We start from the raw sequence: 15,430 nt of genomic DNA, 5'->3' as shown, positions 1-15,430 counted from the left end.
CACAAGCTCTGATTTATGAGACAACTATTACTGCCATGAGCTTCAAATGCCTATTAAACAAACATTGTGGAATTGCCACCTTTTTTCTTCTGAGACAGGGAAGGAAATGCAGTAGCTGCCTGAGAATATAAAACCAGGGATAAAGAACATGAATTTTACGTGTGCATGCAGAGCTGGAGGGTGGGGCCCCTCAGTTAACTTTTTCAGATTTTATCTTGACATGCAAAAAATGTATACAACCATGAAATTTAAAACTTGAAAACTCCAAGACATGTATTCTTCCTGCAGTCAGGGATTTTATAGAGCAGATCCACTATCTCTTTAAGTAATTAAAATGTAAGGCAACACATGTTGTGTATCATCAAGGTGTGTAGGGGAAGTGCTATAGGAGCTTATGGAAGAGGCCTGGAAGAATAGGTAGAATTTGGAAATGCAGTAAGAGGGGAGAAAAAACATTTTGTACTCAAAATATAGATCAAGCTAAATCACTGAGGTGGGAAAGTTAGTGGCATGGATGGTACCCTTGAGTAAAGGTAAGGAACTGTGGGAGGCAAGAATGGAAAGGCAAGCAGTGGCCCAGTTATTGCCTTAGTTCAAAAGTGTGGACTGTGAAGTTCTACCACTGGCTAAAGCCATATAGATAAAGTGCTGCAAAGTGGATTTCAGCTGCATTTATTTATTTTTTAAAGCAATGTGGCCACTTAAAAATCGGACACATAAAGTATATGTACATACACAGTTGGAAAAACAACTCAGTTGATAGATTACTCATCCCTAAAGGCCATCATTGTACACTAGCTGTGCATGTTTGCTAAACGGTTATCATTACTTATAAAATGATTGCTGATTTGTTTCTGGTATTGGATATGGCATGATTCTGCCAAAGAAAAAGCCTTGATTTTTTGCAGAAATTTGCCTAACACTAGAGCACATCTTACTAAGATCTCCTTGGCATTTTAATGATGAAAACAGCCACACAACAGTGCAATATACTTGATACTATCAAACTGTACTCCTAAAATGGTAAATTTATGTTTAGTTTACCACAGATTAAAAAAAAAATAACCAGCACATCTTGACATGCTGAAGGTACTAAAAATAGTAGAATTTTATAGCTGGAACTCCTCAGCTCATTTAGAATTTTAGAGCTGGAATGCCAACCCCGAAGATATCCAAGTTGGTAAAGAGAGAGATGCAGTATCCCAGCGTTAGTCAGTCTCTTTCCCGGTTCTTCCTGCCTTGCGGGTGAAGCTCCGTTGGTCAGGAGAAAAAGTCTCCAACAAGTCTTGCTCACTTTAGCGCAGGGGAGAGAGGGGGCAGGTGTGTGGTTCTGGTGCAATGGGAGGCCAACATAGGGGCAGCTGCGCTCTTCTTCCTCCATCCCGGGGCGGAAGTGCGGAGAGGTGTAGTTTAAAGGTTTTGTCGCAGCAGAGTCCTGGACATTTTAACAGCTCCACTCCGCCACTTTAGCCGACCACCAGCAGGCTGAGGGAGAACTGTGATGAAACATGTTTGGCCTTCATAAAAAAGAGATGAAAGTTGCAAAAGCTCTGCCCAGGCTTCAGCTATGAATCAACTTTCCAGGGTCCACGGTGAACAGCTCTTAGGAGTTGTCGGCAGGGTCGGGCAGTGGTGCACCTTTTTTCTGACTCAGGCCTTTTTTTCTTGTAGGGTCTCAGTGCTAAGCCCCCGAACTTGCGGTTGAAGCACCTGCCCCACGCCCTGGCGGTGGCCAGGGATGCTGAAGCCGCGATCTTAGTCGTCACCGCCGCCGCCGCCGCCTTCCGTCGCTGCCGCTGGGCCTGCTCCGTCAGGCACATGCGCAGTTGCGACGCCGACCCGGCGCCCTCAGTCTCCTCCTCCGCCGCCTCCCGGTTCCGCAGTCACTTCCTGCAGCTGTTTCCCTGTGGGTAGGGTTGGACTGACTTTTGACAGTCAGCCTTCAGCTGTGGAGGGGGCTCGGCGGCCGCGAGCGGAGAAAGTTGCTCCGAACAGAGGCGGGGTGGAGCCGGGTCGAGCCGGGCGCGCAGGGCTGGCGGCGGCGGGCGTCCGGGACGGACGCGGCGCCGAGACTGCCGCCGCGTCCCGGGGGTTCCGGTAAGTGCGGGCGACTGGGAGCCTCAGGGCGTTTAGGACGATCCGGGAGCACTGGACTAGAGGTTCCCTTTTCACGCTGTCTTTCCACCTGCCCTCCACGTGACGGTGCCTGGACTGCTCTTATTTATCCGTTTGTTTTGAGCATTTCACGTGTACTGTTTGGATCATTTGTGCTTGCAGCTGCCTTGGCCCTTGCACTAGTCCTCACCCGATGGGAGTCGGGGGATTCCATCTTTCGTGATGGCATCCTTAGGGGATTGAGGGGGGAGGTGTGTGTGTGTGTGTGTGTGTGTGTGTGTGTGTTCGTGTGTGTGCATGCACATCTCAGGAATGTGAGGTGTATGTGGGCGATGCTGAGGTATCTGTAGCTTTGATTCACTTGTGTAAACGGTTCCCTAGGATTCGGAACCGACATAGCTGAGACTGGAAAACATTTGCCCGTTTACCAAGGCCTCTTCCCTCCCAGTTTCCTTCGTTCTTTTGGGTCTTGCTTATATGACATATCTTGCCTCTGCTGATCGTTTTTCTGGTTTTCTCGCTTGTATTCTTATTGCTGCGTTCTCATGACCTCTGAGCAATGCTGCCCTGACTTTCCCTCGTTTCCAGAATTCCCAGTGACAGTCTTCCCCAGTTTGTTGAGATGTCAGAAACCTGTTTCTGTATTCTGTTCTCTTTCCTCTGTGGATTTCTCCAAATGAGAAAGCGATTGAGTTCAATACAGTATGTGAAGAGTAGGCCCCAGTCCAATCATGAAAACTCAGTATGTTACAATAATTCGTTTTCTTTAAACAGGTATATTGTGGAGCTTTGATTTTTTTTTTTTTTTTAGTGTCCTCTCAAAACCTTTACCAACTAGGATATTAACTACCATAAATCCATCGTTTATGCTACTGCAAGCATCAAATTGAATGGTTTTTAAGATCTAAGGAATAGCTATTTATATCAGCTTTCAGATTAGTCTCTCTTAAACCAATGCAACAGTCGAACGGATCTGAGTCACATATGTTTTGGGTCTTTATATTCCATCATTTGCGCATTCACCAAAGGCTTGGTTTTATTTTAGATTTGTAGTTTTTGCTAATTTTTGTTTACAAATGCAGTAATACTTCTTTCAATCATCACATAAAGCTCTTTCAAGGGAGTTGATTTTATGTTGATTGTTAAATATAACAGAAGAATTAATTTTGGAATAGCTAGCTACTCTTTAGACATGATAAAAAATGTAATTGCAGGTAAGTCTGTGCTTGGCAAGACTATTTTTTTTTTTAATTCCACTCCTCTGGAAGGAAGCTTTTTGTATTTTTGTGCCTTGAAGGGCCTTTATTTTGATGGAAACCTGTAGATAACATGGGGGGGGGGAGTCACATACTAGAGTTTCCTCCAGTGGGAGTGAGCTTTTATTAAACAAGTCCAGACTTGTCTCAACAATTGGTAGCATTTGATTTTCTGTCTATATTGCTGATTTTCTTTATACGAATGTTTGACACCCTTCTGTACCTTTTCTCTTAAAACCCAGCTGCATGTTTATGGCAACTTAGCATCAGTGTGACTGTACACATTGGCTAGGTAACCTTTAACATAATCAGTTATTATAATTAGGTTGTCAAACTTTTAAAAAGCTGGTCATTGTCTCTTTAGTTTCCCTTTCAAAAATATCAATATCCGTCTTTGCTTTTTGATTGTCTTTGCTTGATTTTTAATCGAGAGAAATAGTACCATTATAGAGAACCTGATGTTTTAGACATTTTAAATCTGTATTGCTTTTTTTTTTTATGTTCCTGGAGATATGGGAAGCATACTCCTGCTTGTGAGTCAAATGATAGTATCACTTTTCTAAGTTATGATTAATAAGAAGAATTATTAGATTATATGATTTTTGCATTTTGTCCTTTACCACATTAGTTCCCACTTATAGTGATTTCTTCTCCTGCCCCCAGACCTTGAATTTAGTATAAAAGTTGTTACTTAATTACAATTTCTCTTTGATATATATTTATTGAATTTGATAAGACATACTCTTTTAACTTTTCGAAACTTGATTCATTTTAGAACATCTATATTGCCATAGTATACATTTCATCCTGATGGAAAATTCCAGCAGCTAAAAATAGGTATTTTCTATTGACCAAGAAAAGAGGTGTTAATAGTATTGAGAGTGGAGGGAATTGTAGATTTTGAAATAAGGATTCTAATTTGGGTTAATTAGAATCTTGGGAACTCAAAAGGGTGTACCCATGATTCATTTTGAGATAGTCAGAATTAAGATACCATCTGGGTGGGAGGCAGGAGAAATCATGGATAAAGATTGAAGAGAAGGTGGACCATTTTGGGTCTTTTCTAAGGAAAATGGAGATTATCAGTTATTTCGTAAGATAGGGGAAAGAAATTGTCTGAAGACTAAGAAACTTGAATTATGATAGAGCTTATTATAGTGTGATTCATTATTCCATTGGACATTTACCAATGTGGCTACCTTGTTTTCTGCACATAGTTTACCTCTTGAAGAAGGTATATATGAGATGGTATCATCAACTACGGGTAGCAGTCTGAGGGGTGACTGATGTGGCCTGGAGAAAGCAGGCCTGGCTATGGGGGACAATCCTTTGAGTTGTAACTTGCTTATTATTTCCCTTGGAGAAACACAGGACCAGTGTTGCCAGATCATCCTTTTATTACACAAAACCACAGATCTCTTGATTTTTAAGTATTGACAACTAATTCAATTTTAAAAATGAAAGCAAAACAAAACACAGTATTCCAAATAGCACATCTGTGGCTCTATGTGGCCCACAAGCTGTTTGGTTCAACCTCTGCTCTAAGGAATCATTAGCTCAACTAAATAAATATTGCTAGTTGAATACTTTCTTTTTCTTTTTTGGTACTAGGGATTCAACTCAAGGGCACTTAACAACATCCCCAGCACTTTTTATTTTTTATTTTGAGACAAGTTCTTACTAAGTTGCTTAGGGCTTTGGTAAGTTGCTGAGGCTGCTTTGAACTTGTGATCCTCCTGCCTCAGCCTCTCAAGTTGCTGGGATTACAGGCAGTGCCATTGAGCCTGGCTAGCAGGCATACTTTCTATTTATTACTGTCACATTTTAATTCTGGGTTATTCCTACAGCTGCTTGGTATTTGAGCTAGTTGTGGAAGTGCTTTAAGGATTCTCAGAAGTGATACTCTTTTTTCTTTTTTTTTAGTCTTGACATCATTTGGATGGAAAAGAGATATTTTCCAAGATCTTAGCCATTTTTTTTTCTTTTTGTCTATGCATAATTGTCATCCAGAGTGCTTAAGTGTGCCTGAGGGAAGGGGTCTGGATGAGGTGACCTTTGATGTCCATTTCAGCCATGTGATTTTTAGATTTAATTAGCCATGGATGCAGTGCTATTAATGTTCACAGACTAGAGGGACGGACAGCAGTTGGAGCTGTGTCAGGGAAAATAAAGCCAAATCTATAGAACCATTCTCAGTGGAAGAGCTTCGTGTCAGTGTGAATGAACTAGCAGGGAAAGTTTGCTAGATGAAACAAAAGGAAAGAGGTCCCAAAGATGGTTTTGGAGAAGTAGGGGAAAGAATCAGATGATGATGTCATTTATATATCTTGTTGCTAAGGTCTCATTTTTAACTGTTTTTTGTTTGTGTTTGCTATTGATTTAGATTTGAAGACTCAACTTCTTATCGCCTATTGGATTATGCCCACAGCTTTCCTACCCAATGATCCTCTTGCAACAGGCCGGGCTTCCTCTACCTAAGCGACCTTCATCCTCTCCTCCTATGTCAGTGGCCACCAGGTCTTCAGGAACCTTGCAGCTTCCACCACAGAAGCCTTTTGGGCAAGAGGCATCCTTGCCTCTGGCTGGGGAAGAAGAATTACCTAAGGGAGGGGAGCAAGACTCTGCCCTGGAGGAGCTATGTAAGCCCCTGTACTGTAAACTCTGTAATGTCACCCTGAACTCAGCACAGCAAGCTCAGGCTCATTATCAGGTAAGGGAAACTCAGGTATTCAGGCTCTGCCTATTTAAGCACTTGGTTTTCCACATAAGACTGACTATGGAAAATCATGAAAGCTTAGAGAAACAACTAAGTATTTATTTGTTTGACTAATAATAATAATGTTCCTATATAAACATAAGTATCATTTTTCATACAATGATTCTCAACTGTTTACACTAAGTGGCATTTGGTAGTTGACAAGTCTTTGTGAGCAAATGTAAACCTTTATGCTGATGTTTGAACTTGTGGTTCTAAGGACAACATGATGTGCCAAATTCAATTCAGTGGAAAATCATTTAGACGCTAATTCAGTTTGCATCAGTTGAGGTACTCTCTCCATATTATTCTCTTGCTTTCCGTTTTTGACTTCAGCTCTTCCTGTATAACCCTAAAGAAAACACAGATGTCTTTGTAGTGAGAATAAAATGACATTGGAGTATTGAGCCCTGTTCATTCTCATTAGTGTAAACTGATTTAAGATTAAGCTTTTACCTCAATGTAGAATGGAGAGTGGATTTTAAAGGGTACCATTACCTAAGAGCAAATGTGAGATTAAATTTTTACTAGAAAGAGAGGATATAGTATTTATTTTATTCTAGGTTGTTGACTGTATGGAATTATATAATCTCTTTTTCTGGAAAAAAGTGAAGTGGGCACTAATCTAGGCCAAACCCCACTGAGTGGAGATTATCTTCTGGGCCATCATTGATTTGACTATCTGTTTTCTCCATGAATGTCTCTAGCAGTCAGACATCTTGGTAGAAAGCTGACTGTGAAAAAGGTATTTCTTCTACTCTGATAGTATAACTTTCCCTGGTTTGAATTTTTTGTTTGCTGTGTAAATCTTTTGTTTTGACCCCCAAGCCTGGACAATTGTTTCACTTTGTAATTGTGCACCAGAAGTATTCTGATGGTGAATTGTTTTCTGGGGATTTAGGAGAAGGCATGATATGTAGCTTCCCTGGAGCTCCCATTGTTTTGCCCTTAGTGGCAGAGTTGAGTTGATTCTCTCTCTCTAATCTTGGCCTTGTCATCCTTGGTTCATAAAGGCCTCCTCTGGTCTTTTTTTTTTCTTTTCTTTTTTTACATTTTCTTTTCCTCCATTTCTGTTCTTACTCCCTTGGTGTATCACTCCCTAACACAATGGGTTTGATATAGGGTCTTTCTTTGTCTGTCAAGGAATCTGTTAGAACGACTAATCACAAATTCAAGATTCCATGTTAACTTTCTTCTTCATTTATTTGTGTGGGATGTTCAGTTTTATAACCTGAGGCTCATTGTGAAAAATCAAGCCTGAATTCTAACGTTTTGGGTTTTGGTTATATAAAGCCCTTACTAAATCATTAATGGGAGCTAATCATTAATGTGTCATACACATAATTGCCTTTTAAGAAAGAGTAGTTTATTTTGATGAAGGAAAACTCTTGGGCAATATGTAATTTTGTATGCACATACCTCTTATCCTTTTTCTCCAGCATAATTTTTTGATTCTATAGACAGTGATGGATGCTCTGGGTTATGCATAGACAGAATTCAGCTTAATGCAAGATTATTGGATTATAAAGCTTAAACTAGATAAGTAACAGCTTTTTTTTAAATGTACATTTCTGTGTGTGTTTGCTCTAAGTTTTTTATTTGACAAGATATGTAATTACACTTAATTTTATTTCCCTCAGTTATGCAGTGACTAAAAAATTAGAAAATAAGGGAAGAAGAATTTGACAGATTCAATAATCAGAATTTTTAAGTGGAAAAGTTAGAGGGGCAGGATGGCTTGTCAGAAGGGACAATTCAGTCAGCCAAACAGTAGGGTAAAAATAAAAGCAAAAAGGAGAGACAAGTGAATTTTAAAGGAGAAGGTTTTTGTTTTGTTTTTAAACAGAGAAATCAGGGTGGAGAAGTTTATGTATAAAAGTACAAAGCAATTTCATTAGAGTAACTTGGAAGAAAGCTAATGCTAGAAGTGAAATCTAGATTTGCATTTAATGGAATTGGTCAAGATGAAGGAGTATGGATCCTGGAGTAGATGAGACTCAAAGGACCAGAGCTTGAGCATAACCTGGAGGTGGGCTAACCAACAGTAAGGAGAACATGGAAGGTGAGCCTGGGGGGGGGGGGCATATCAAGGATTGCATTAGTAGACGGTGACAACAACTGTAAGACCTATGAGTGTTAGCAAGCACTAGGAATAGGCAGAATGACAATGATTACAGAATAACAGAACAGAGTGGTTTAGGATTAAATAAGATAATGGACATAAAATTTTATTTGAAAACTAAAAAATCTACATTGTAATTTTAATACAGAGTGATCATAAATCCATTATTCAGTTATGCACAAGATAAAAGTGGTCACTGTCAATCTGTTTATGAGCCAGAAACACCTTCATGTAAAGTGATGAAACACTGATTATATTACTGAAAACTTTTTAGTTAATAACATTATTGAAATCCCAAAGTTTCAAATTTCCATGGGTATTGTAAGCAACTGGTGTTTCTGTATTCCATTCCCATAATCTGGGGCACACTGTGGAAACTCCTCCATAAATACTTCCCTTTAAGCTTACTACCATTTCCCCCTGACATCCCTATGTCTCAGTCTGCTGCTACCTTATCAATGAGCTGGATATATCCTCACACATATAGTTTTATTCCCAGAACTTTTACAATGTGGTCAGGCTTCAGAACATCTTCAACTGTTGTTTTATTTTTTAATGAGATTATTTAATTTTGCAGTCTCAAAATCATGGCTTTCATTATAATTTAATTTAAAGTCAAATTTTTTGGAGGAGAAACATGTCTTCATTTTATTAAAATCTGTATGCTTCAGGTACTTAGGGCTAGCCTGGCATGGAATAATACTAACACTGTTTCATTAGCATAAATACCCAGGGGAAGAGCTGCTTTAAGATGGAAGGTTATTAACAGAAATAAAAAAGCAAAAAGCATGGACAACGTTTCCTCAGGCATCCACAGTTGAAAGGCAGACACTGTTGTCTGCTAATTTGCATGTCCATATGAAAAATAAGTAGTTACTCAAAGTGCATTTCTAAATTTTGTCATAAACATACATTTCTCAACAAAGCCCATCATTATGTACAACTACAATGCACCAATAAAAAAATGTGGAAAGAGGGCTGGGGTTGTGGCTCAGTTGTAGAGCGCTCGCTTGGCACACATGAGGCACTGGATTCGATCCTTAGCACCATATAAAAATGAAATAAAGGTATTGTGTCCACCTACAATTAAAAAATATATTTAAAAAATGTGGAAAGAGAAAAACCCCATACATTTCTATATATAAGACTTAGTATCAGATAACAACCTGTTGAACTATCTAGATTCATTAGAAAGAGAGACAGGACACAGGTTAAAAAAAGTAGTTGTAGAATTATGATGCTGAATGTAGTGGTCTTAATTCATAATGTAAAGAATACAATTTTCCCCCAAATTTAAAGTGTTGATTTATGCACATACATTGTAACAGGGATTCTCCAGTTTGGATGGAATAATCAGTAACTCTAATCTCAGCTGATTTTGATGTTTTCAAAATTCTCCCTTACAATGAGCAAGGGGAGGATGAGTGGAGTGGGGGTAGGGGTGCTTAGGGGAGGTAAAAGGAGGGAGGAACAGGGACTGAAATGGAGTAGGTCAGATTTCATGGATGTATGATTTTATTGGGATGAACCCAGCTACTGTGTGTGTGTGTGTGTGTGTGTGTGTGTGTGTGTGTATAATGCTCTAATTGAAGAAAGGAAATAAGGAAAAAAGTTATAAGAATTATAAAAAAAAAAACTTCCCCCCATCCAAAGGAACTTGCAGTGGACTGAGAATTATCAAAATATACTTCAGATTTGTTGTTTTCAAAGCACAAGGGGCATATATACTTTGAAATCTGACAGATTTGGGCTGCAATCTGGGCTCAGCTACTTTAGGCAAGACATTTAATCTCTATTCATGTCTATAAAGTAGGGGTGATTGTATTTCCCTTGCAGGGTTGTGAGAATTGTGTACTTTATATTAATAAATACTGGCTGATTAAAAGAGATACCTCTTGTTTAGAGTGTTTTGGTCTGAAAGGAACTAAAATTCATTTCATCTTGTAGCTTTAGAAGGTTGTAAAAGAAGGCACACAGCTCCCTTAACTGTTGTTACTACCTCGATAGGAACTTCCTGTAGGACCTTGTATCAACCAGTAAAACCTGACCTCCTTGGTTGTCCTCCAGAGATACTCCTCTGGAGCCAGATACCAGGTTACCTTAAAAAAATAATGGAACCAACAGATGAGGTAACATAAAATGACTCTCAAATGTAAAAGGACTTTCACCCAGACCAGCGGCCTCTCCACTTAGTCTGTTTGCTTTGTTTTGTTGAAGTACATTTCCACATTACTTAAAGGAAGACTCCATATAAATGTACATTGCAACATACCTCTCTCTCTTAAATAAAATGAGGGAGTAATAGGAAGTAAATTTTTCTGAATACTTATGTTTCCTAAGGTAAGTCCTTGTTGGTTCTATTGTATTGCTGTCGCAATGACCAGTTCTGTAAGCTCGCCCAGCCCTGGCTGAGTTCATGTTAGGGATTGAAGCGCTACGGTCCCCCCCCCCCCACACACACACACAAGTTGGAGTTTAGCAGCTTTCTGCCTCATCTTCAGAGTCTACCCTATCTCCTTTCTTTTTATTTCAGAAGAATAGTGTTATAGTTTGGATGTCAGTCGTCCCCCAAAAGCTCACCTGTGCAAGGTTCAGAGAAGGAATTATTGAATTTCAAAAGCCTTGACCCCATCAGTGAATTAATCACCGGATGGGATTAATCTAGTGGTAACTGAAGGCAGGTGGGGTGTGGCTGGAGGAGGTGGAGCATTGGGGGCGTGGCTTTGGGGGCTATACATTTGTATCTAGCAAGCGATCTCTCTCTGCTTTCTGGTCATCTTGTGAGCTGCTTCCCTCTGTACATTCTACCGCTATATTGTTCTGCTTCACCTGGAAACTTGAGGAATAAAGCTAGTTGTCTGTGGATCGAGACTTCTGAAACCGTGAGCCCTCAAATTAACTTTTCCTTCTCTACAGTTGTTCTGGTTGGGTCCTTGTAATGATAGCAGCGAAAAAGCCGACTAAAACAAATAGATATCCCTTCTTTTGTCCACGTTTGATTTCTTACGCTGCCCTCTGAATTTCATCACTTCTTTCACTGCAGTCAAATCAAAATCATGTCCAAGTCTCTTCCATGTAAGTTAAAATGGCAATGGCGACTTTCCCTTTACTTGTAATCCCTCCTGTTATAACCTTTTCCTCTTCTCTTTTTTCCTTAAAGTTTGGTCACATGTAATTGTTCTTTTCCAGTCTTTATTTCTGATTCCCCAGCACACTATCCTATAGTGTGCATTACAGTATGCCCCAAGTGGTCTGAAGTCATCTGTGGTCCTACAGGCCAAAATCTAGCAGTTTTTCACCTCTTGACAATTTTCTCGTTAAAAAAAATTAAAAAAAATGTTTCTACTCAAAATAATGTCTGTGGAACCAAGAGTTTATAATGAAAAGCAGTAATTACCTCTTCTCCTTTCTCCACACATTCCTTATCCTTTTCTTTCTTTTTCATCATTCTGTTCTTTATTCCGCCTCCCAACTTGGGTTGGCTCTGGTTTCACTTTGACATTATGAAGACTGATAATATTTTGTCTAGTCTACAATCAAATTAAGTTTTCCATGTTCTTTTGGCAGGTTGGTTCCAGTTGTTAAAAACTGACAATTAAATTTTGCATTATTCTGGGTAGGGAAATATTGTTCACTGAAAAGCTGTTTCCTTCCCTGTTTTTCTAGTTGCATCATGCCATGGTACTCAAAAGAGATATCAAATGTGTAACTTTTTGGAATGTCTCAGTTGCTTAAAGTCATATTAGTTTAATTCGTATGTGAACTATAACTTTGCAAAAGCTGTTTTTCCTCGAGCTCCTGGTACTTTTTTGAAAAATAGCAAGAAGATCTTATGCCTTTTTTTAAAAAAAGTAATAGCTTCTTAACTTTTTAATCGTTTACAACCCATTGATTTCCTGTTCTAATTTGGACAAGTTTTTCTATATTTGAATCCTGATTCATTGTGTAGCTTTTTGTATTCCTAGAGTTTTTAGTTGTTTTACTTATCTTTTTTTAGTTGTTTTTCTCTTTTAGTTGTTTTACTTCTTTCCACTTTTTTCTTGCGTTTTTCATATACTCTTTTTTCTGCCCCCCCCCCCCCCAGAATTCCCAATCATGATCTCTTTTGCATGGAATCTCCCTTTATCTTAGTTGCCTCTGTTTTCTTGCTCCCATTTTTCAGTGGGTAGTGCTGAGGGTTTGCTACATACACAGTTGTCAATTTTGTACATTCCTTCATTGCTCTTTGGAATGGGTCACTATTTTCTCATTATACTCCTTTTATTGTTTGTCTTTTTAATTGTGTTTTGTTGGAGTGCATCTTCACATGACTTAAAGGAAGAAAGAATAAATATAAATGTATATTGCAACATATATCTCCCGTAAATAAAATGGAGGAGGAGTGCAAAGTAGATTTTTTCTGAAATCTTATATTTCTAAAAAATGTTTGTGTTATGCCTTTGTATTTGACAGTTTAGTTCTAGATTAACAATTATTTTTCGTCTTAAAGGCTACTCCATTTATGTGTGTTTGTATTTTAATTATCTAATTTTGCTGAGGGAAATCTTATTCTGATTCTTATTCTTTTTTTTTTGAAGGAGGTAAAGGGGATTGAATCCTGGGGTGCTCTACCATTGAGCCACATCCAGCCCTTTTTATTTTTTGTTTTGAGACAGGGCCTCACTAAATTGCCAAGGTTGGCCTCAAGCTTATGATCCTCCTGCCTCACCTCAGCCTCCCGAGTAGGTGGAATTACAGGTGTGTGCTATTGTGCCTGGCCTGATTTATTCTTTTATAGGTGACCTGCTTTAGTTTTGTGTCCTTTTTTGTTTGTTTGTTTGTTATTGTTGGTTTCTTTTTCAGTAAGCTTTTTGTCTCTTTTATCCTTGGAATCTGAAATTTCACATTGATGGATGTGTCTAGGTCCTTTTTCACTTCTGTTCAGCTGTAGTAGAAACTTTCAATTTATATACTCCTGATTCTTTGAGCTCTGGGGACTTAGCTAATGTCCTCTTTCTATTTTTTTTTCTTTCTCTTTCTGGAAATCTTACTATCTCTAGACCTGTTGAATTTTTCCTCCTCTCCAGCTTACTGAAGAATAATTGATGGATTTATTTATTTTTATCTAGTAGACTTTTTTATCCATGAGGGATATATTCCAAGACCCCTGACATATTCCTGAAACATATACCAAACCCTTTATATGCTATGTTTTTTTTTCATATGCATATATACACAAATTAAATAACTTTTCCATCTTTACTAAGCCCTTATGCACTGTGGCTACAACTTTTGCAGTTTGAATGTGACAGCAACAGTAGCATGCATTTCTTTTCCCTTCACAATTTCATGGGTGAATTTATCATTGCCATAGACATTAGCAACCTCAGTGTATGATTTTTTTTTCCTCCTCTGAGAACTTTCACTTTAACTTGTCACTTAAAGAATGTACTTTACAGTTTCTCTTTGGCATTTCTGAATCATCAATATCACTAGGTTTTCCACTGGGGGCCATTATTAAGTAATATAAAAGATACTTTTTGCAATGAAGTGACAGTTGATAACCTGTACAATGTCTTCTAAATGACTAAAGAGTGGTGGCGTAATCATGGATATTCTGGATAAAGGGATGATGATTCACAATCAGAACAGGATGAAGCAGTATGGAATGAGATTTTACCACACTACTCAGAATGTTACACAATTCAAAACATATGTATTTTTATTTCAGGAATTTTCCGTTCACTATATATTGAGGTAGAACCATGGGTAACTGAGATTGTAGAAAGCAAAACTAAGGCATAGGGGGACTACTGTATTGTTTGTCTCTTCTCTTTTTAGTTACTATGTTGTTTATTTTAACTTGATGTGTTTTTGACTTCTAATTCTATATTGAATTTTTAAATTTTGACAATTATATCTTTGATTTTTGAGGATCTCTTGATGTCTTAATATTTCTTTTTTCCTTAGGATATTAAGGGCATGAAACTCATGACTTTGGGGTCAGACTAGCATTAACTTTGTAGTCTTAACCACCTGTTAGATGTATAATGTTGGAAATATTTCTTAACCTGTTTCTGCCTGTCGAAGATGATGATTTTGACAATGATGATGATACTATTCATATATGAAAGTCAAATGCATAATGCATTTTAAAAACAGTTTTTATACCTGAGGTAGTCCTTAATACTGTTGAATGGTCCTAGGAGGCAATAGAGCACGGTGGCATGTATTCTGGAACCAGATTGTCCCCCACTGTACCATTTATTTGTGGCTTTGGGTAATTTTTATCTAGCTTTTTAGTTTGAATTATTGTAGACTTACAAAACAGTTCCAAAAATAGGACAAAGTCCAAAAATTTCTGTTTGCACATCATTCTGATTCCCCAAATATTAATACATAACTACAGTAAAATTATTGAAGCCAGAAAATTAATGCAATAATATTATCTAATCTAAAAGCTATTTATATCTCCCCAGTTATCTACTAATGATCTCTTTGGTTCCAATAACCAATCTATAATGAAATTTTGTATGTCATTTTCATGTTTCCTTTAATTTGGACAGGTCCTTGGTTTTTCTTTTCTTTTTTTAAAATTTTATCACTTTTTAAAAATTTGTAATTTTTAGTTATAAATGACAGTTGAATGTATTTTGACATCATAAATCTTTTTTTTTTGATCTTACAGTTTTTGGAAAGTTGTTTTGTAGAATGTCTCAAACCTGGCCTTGATTAAATTCAGGTTATATATTTTTTTGGCAAAAATACTACAGAAATACTATTGTGTTCTTTCTAGTCCATCACATCAGGAAGAACCTGAGGTAAATATGTTGCCGTACTAGTGTTACTAACTTTGACCACCCGACTAAAGTGTTATCTGCAAGAGATCTCCTTTTTAAAGTTACTGTTTGCTTTTTGTTTTGAATAAATATCATATGGAGTGATACTTTGAGTCTATGGGAACATTTTATTTCTTTGTTTTATATTCACAATCTGTTTTTTTCCTTTTTCTTTCTGGTACTGAGAATTGAATGAAGAGTTTTTTTTTTTTTTTTTTAACCCCTGAGCTACACCCACAGCCCTTTTTATTTTTTAATTTTGAGATAGGGTCTCGCTAAGTTCTGAGGCTGAGCTCTAACTTGAAATCTTCCTGCCTCAGCCTCCTGAGTCACTGGGATTACAGATATGTGACACTATGCCTAG

The 15,430-nt window shown here is 38.0% G+C and overlaps 1 protein-coding gene across 2 annotated transcripts in view; it reads left to right on the top strand.

Annotated features, from left to right (window-relative positions):
- The first annotated feature begins 1,876 nt into the window (after window positions 1–1,876).
- Zmat3 (zinc finger matrin-type 3) overlaps window positions 1,877–15,430 on the top strand; it is a 34,412-nt gene continuing 20,858 nt past the window's right edge. For both annotated transcript variants that reach the window (XM_026382816.2, XM_026382813.2), the window contains exons 1-2: window positions 1,877–2,097; window positions 5,755–6,081. In XM_026382816.2, coding sequence (XP_026238601.2) covers window positions 5,812–6,081 — 270 coding nt within the window. In that variant the 5' untranslated portion in view covers window positions 1,877–2,097; window positions 5,755–5,811. The remainder of the gene's footprint in view (window positions 2,098–5,754; window positions 6,082–15,430) is intronic.

The sequence above is a fragment of the Urocitellus parryii genome, chromosome 2 (assembly GCF_045843805.1).
Source record: "Urocitellus parryii isolate mUroPar1 chromosome 2, mUroPar1.hap1, whole genome shotgun sequence".
In the NCBI taxonomy this organism is placed as follows: Eukaryota; Metazoa; Chordata; class Mammalia; order Rodentia; family Sciuridae; genus Urocitellus; species Urocitellus parryii.
This window is presented reverse-complemented; position numbering and strand designations above follow the sequence as displayed.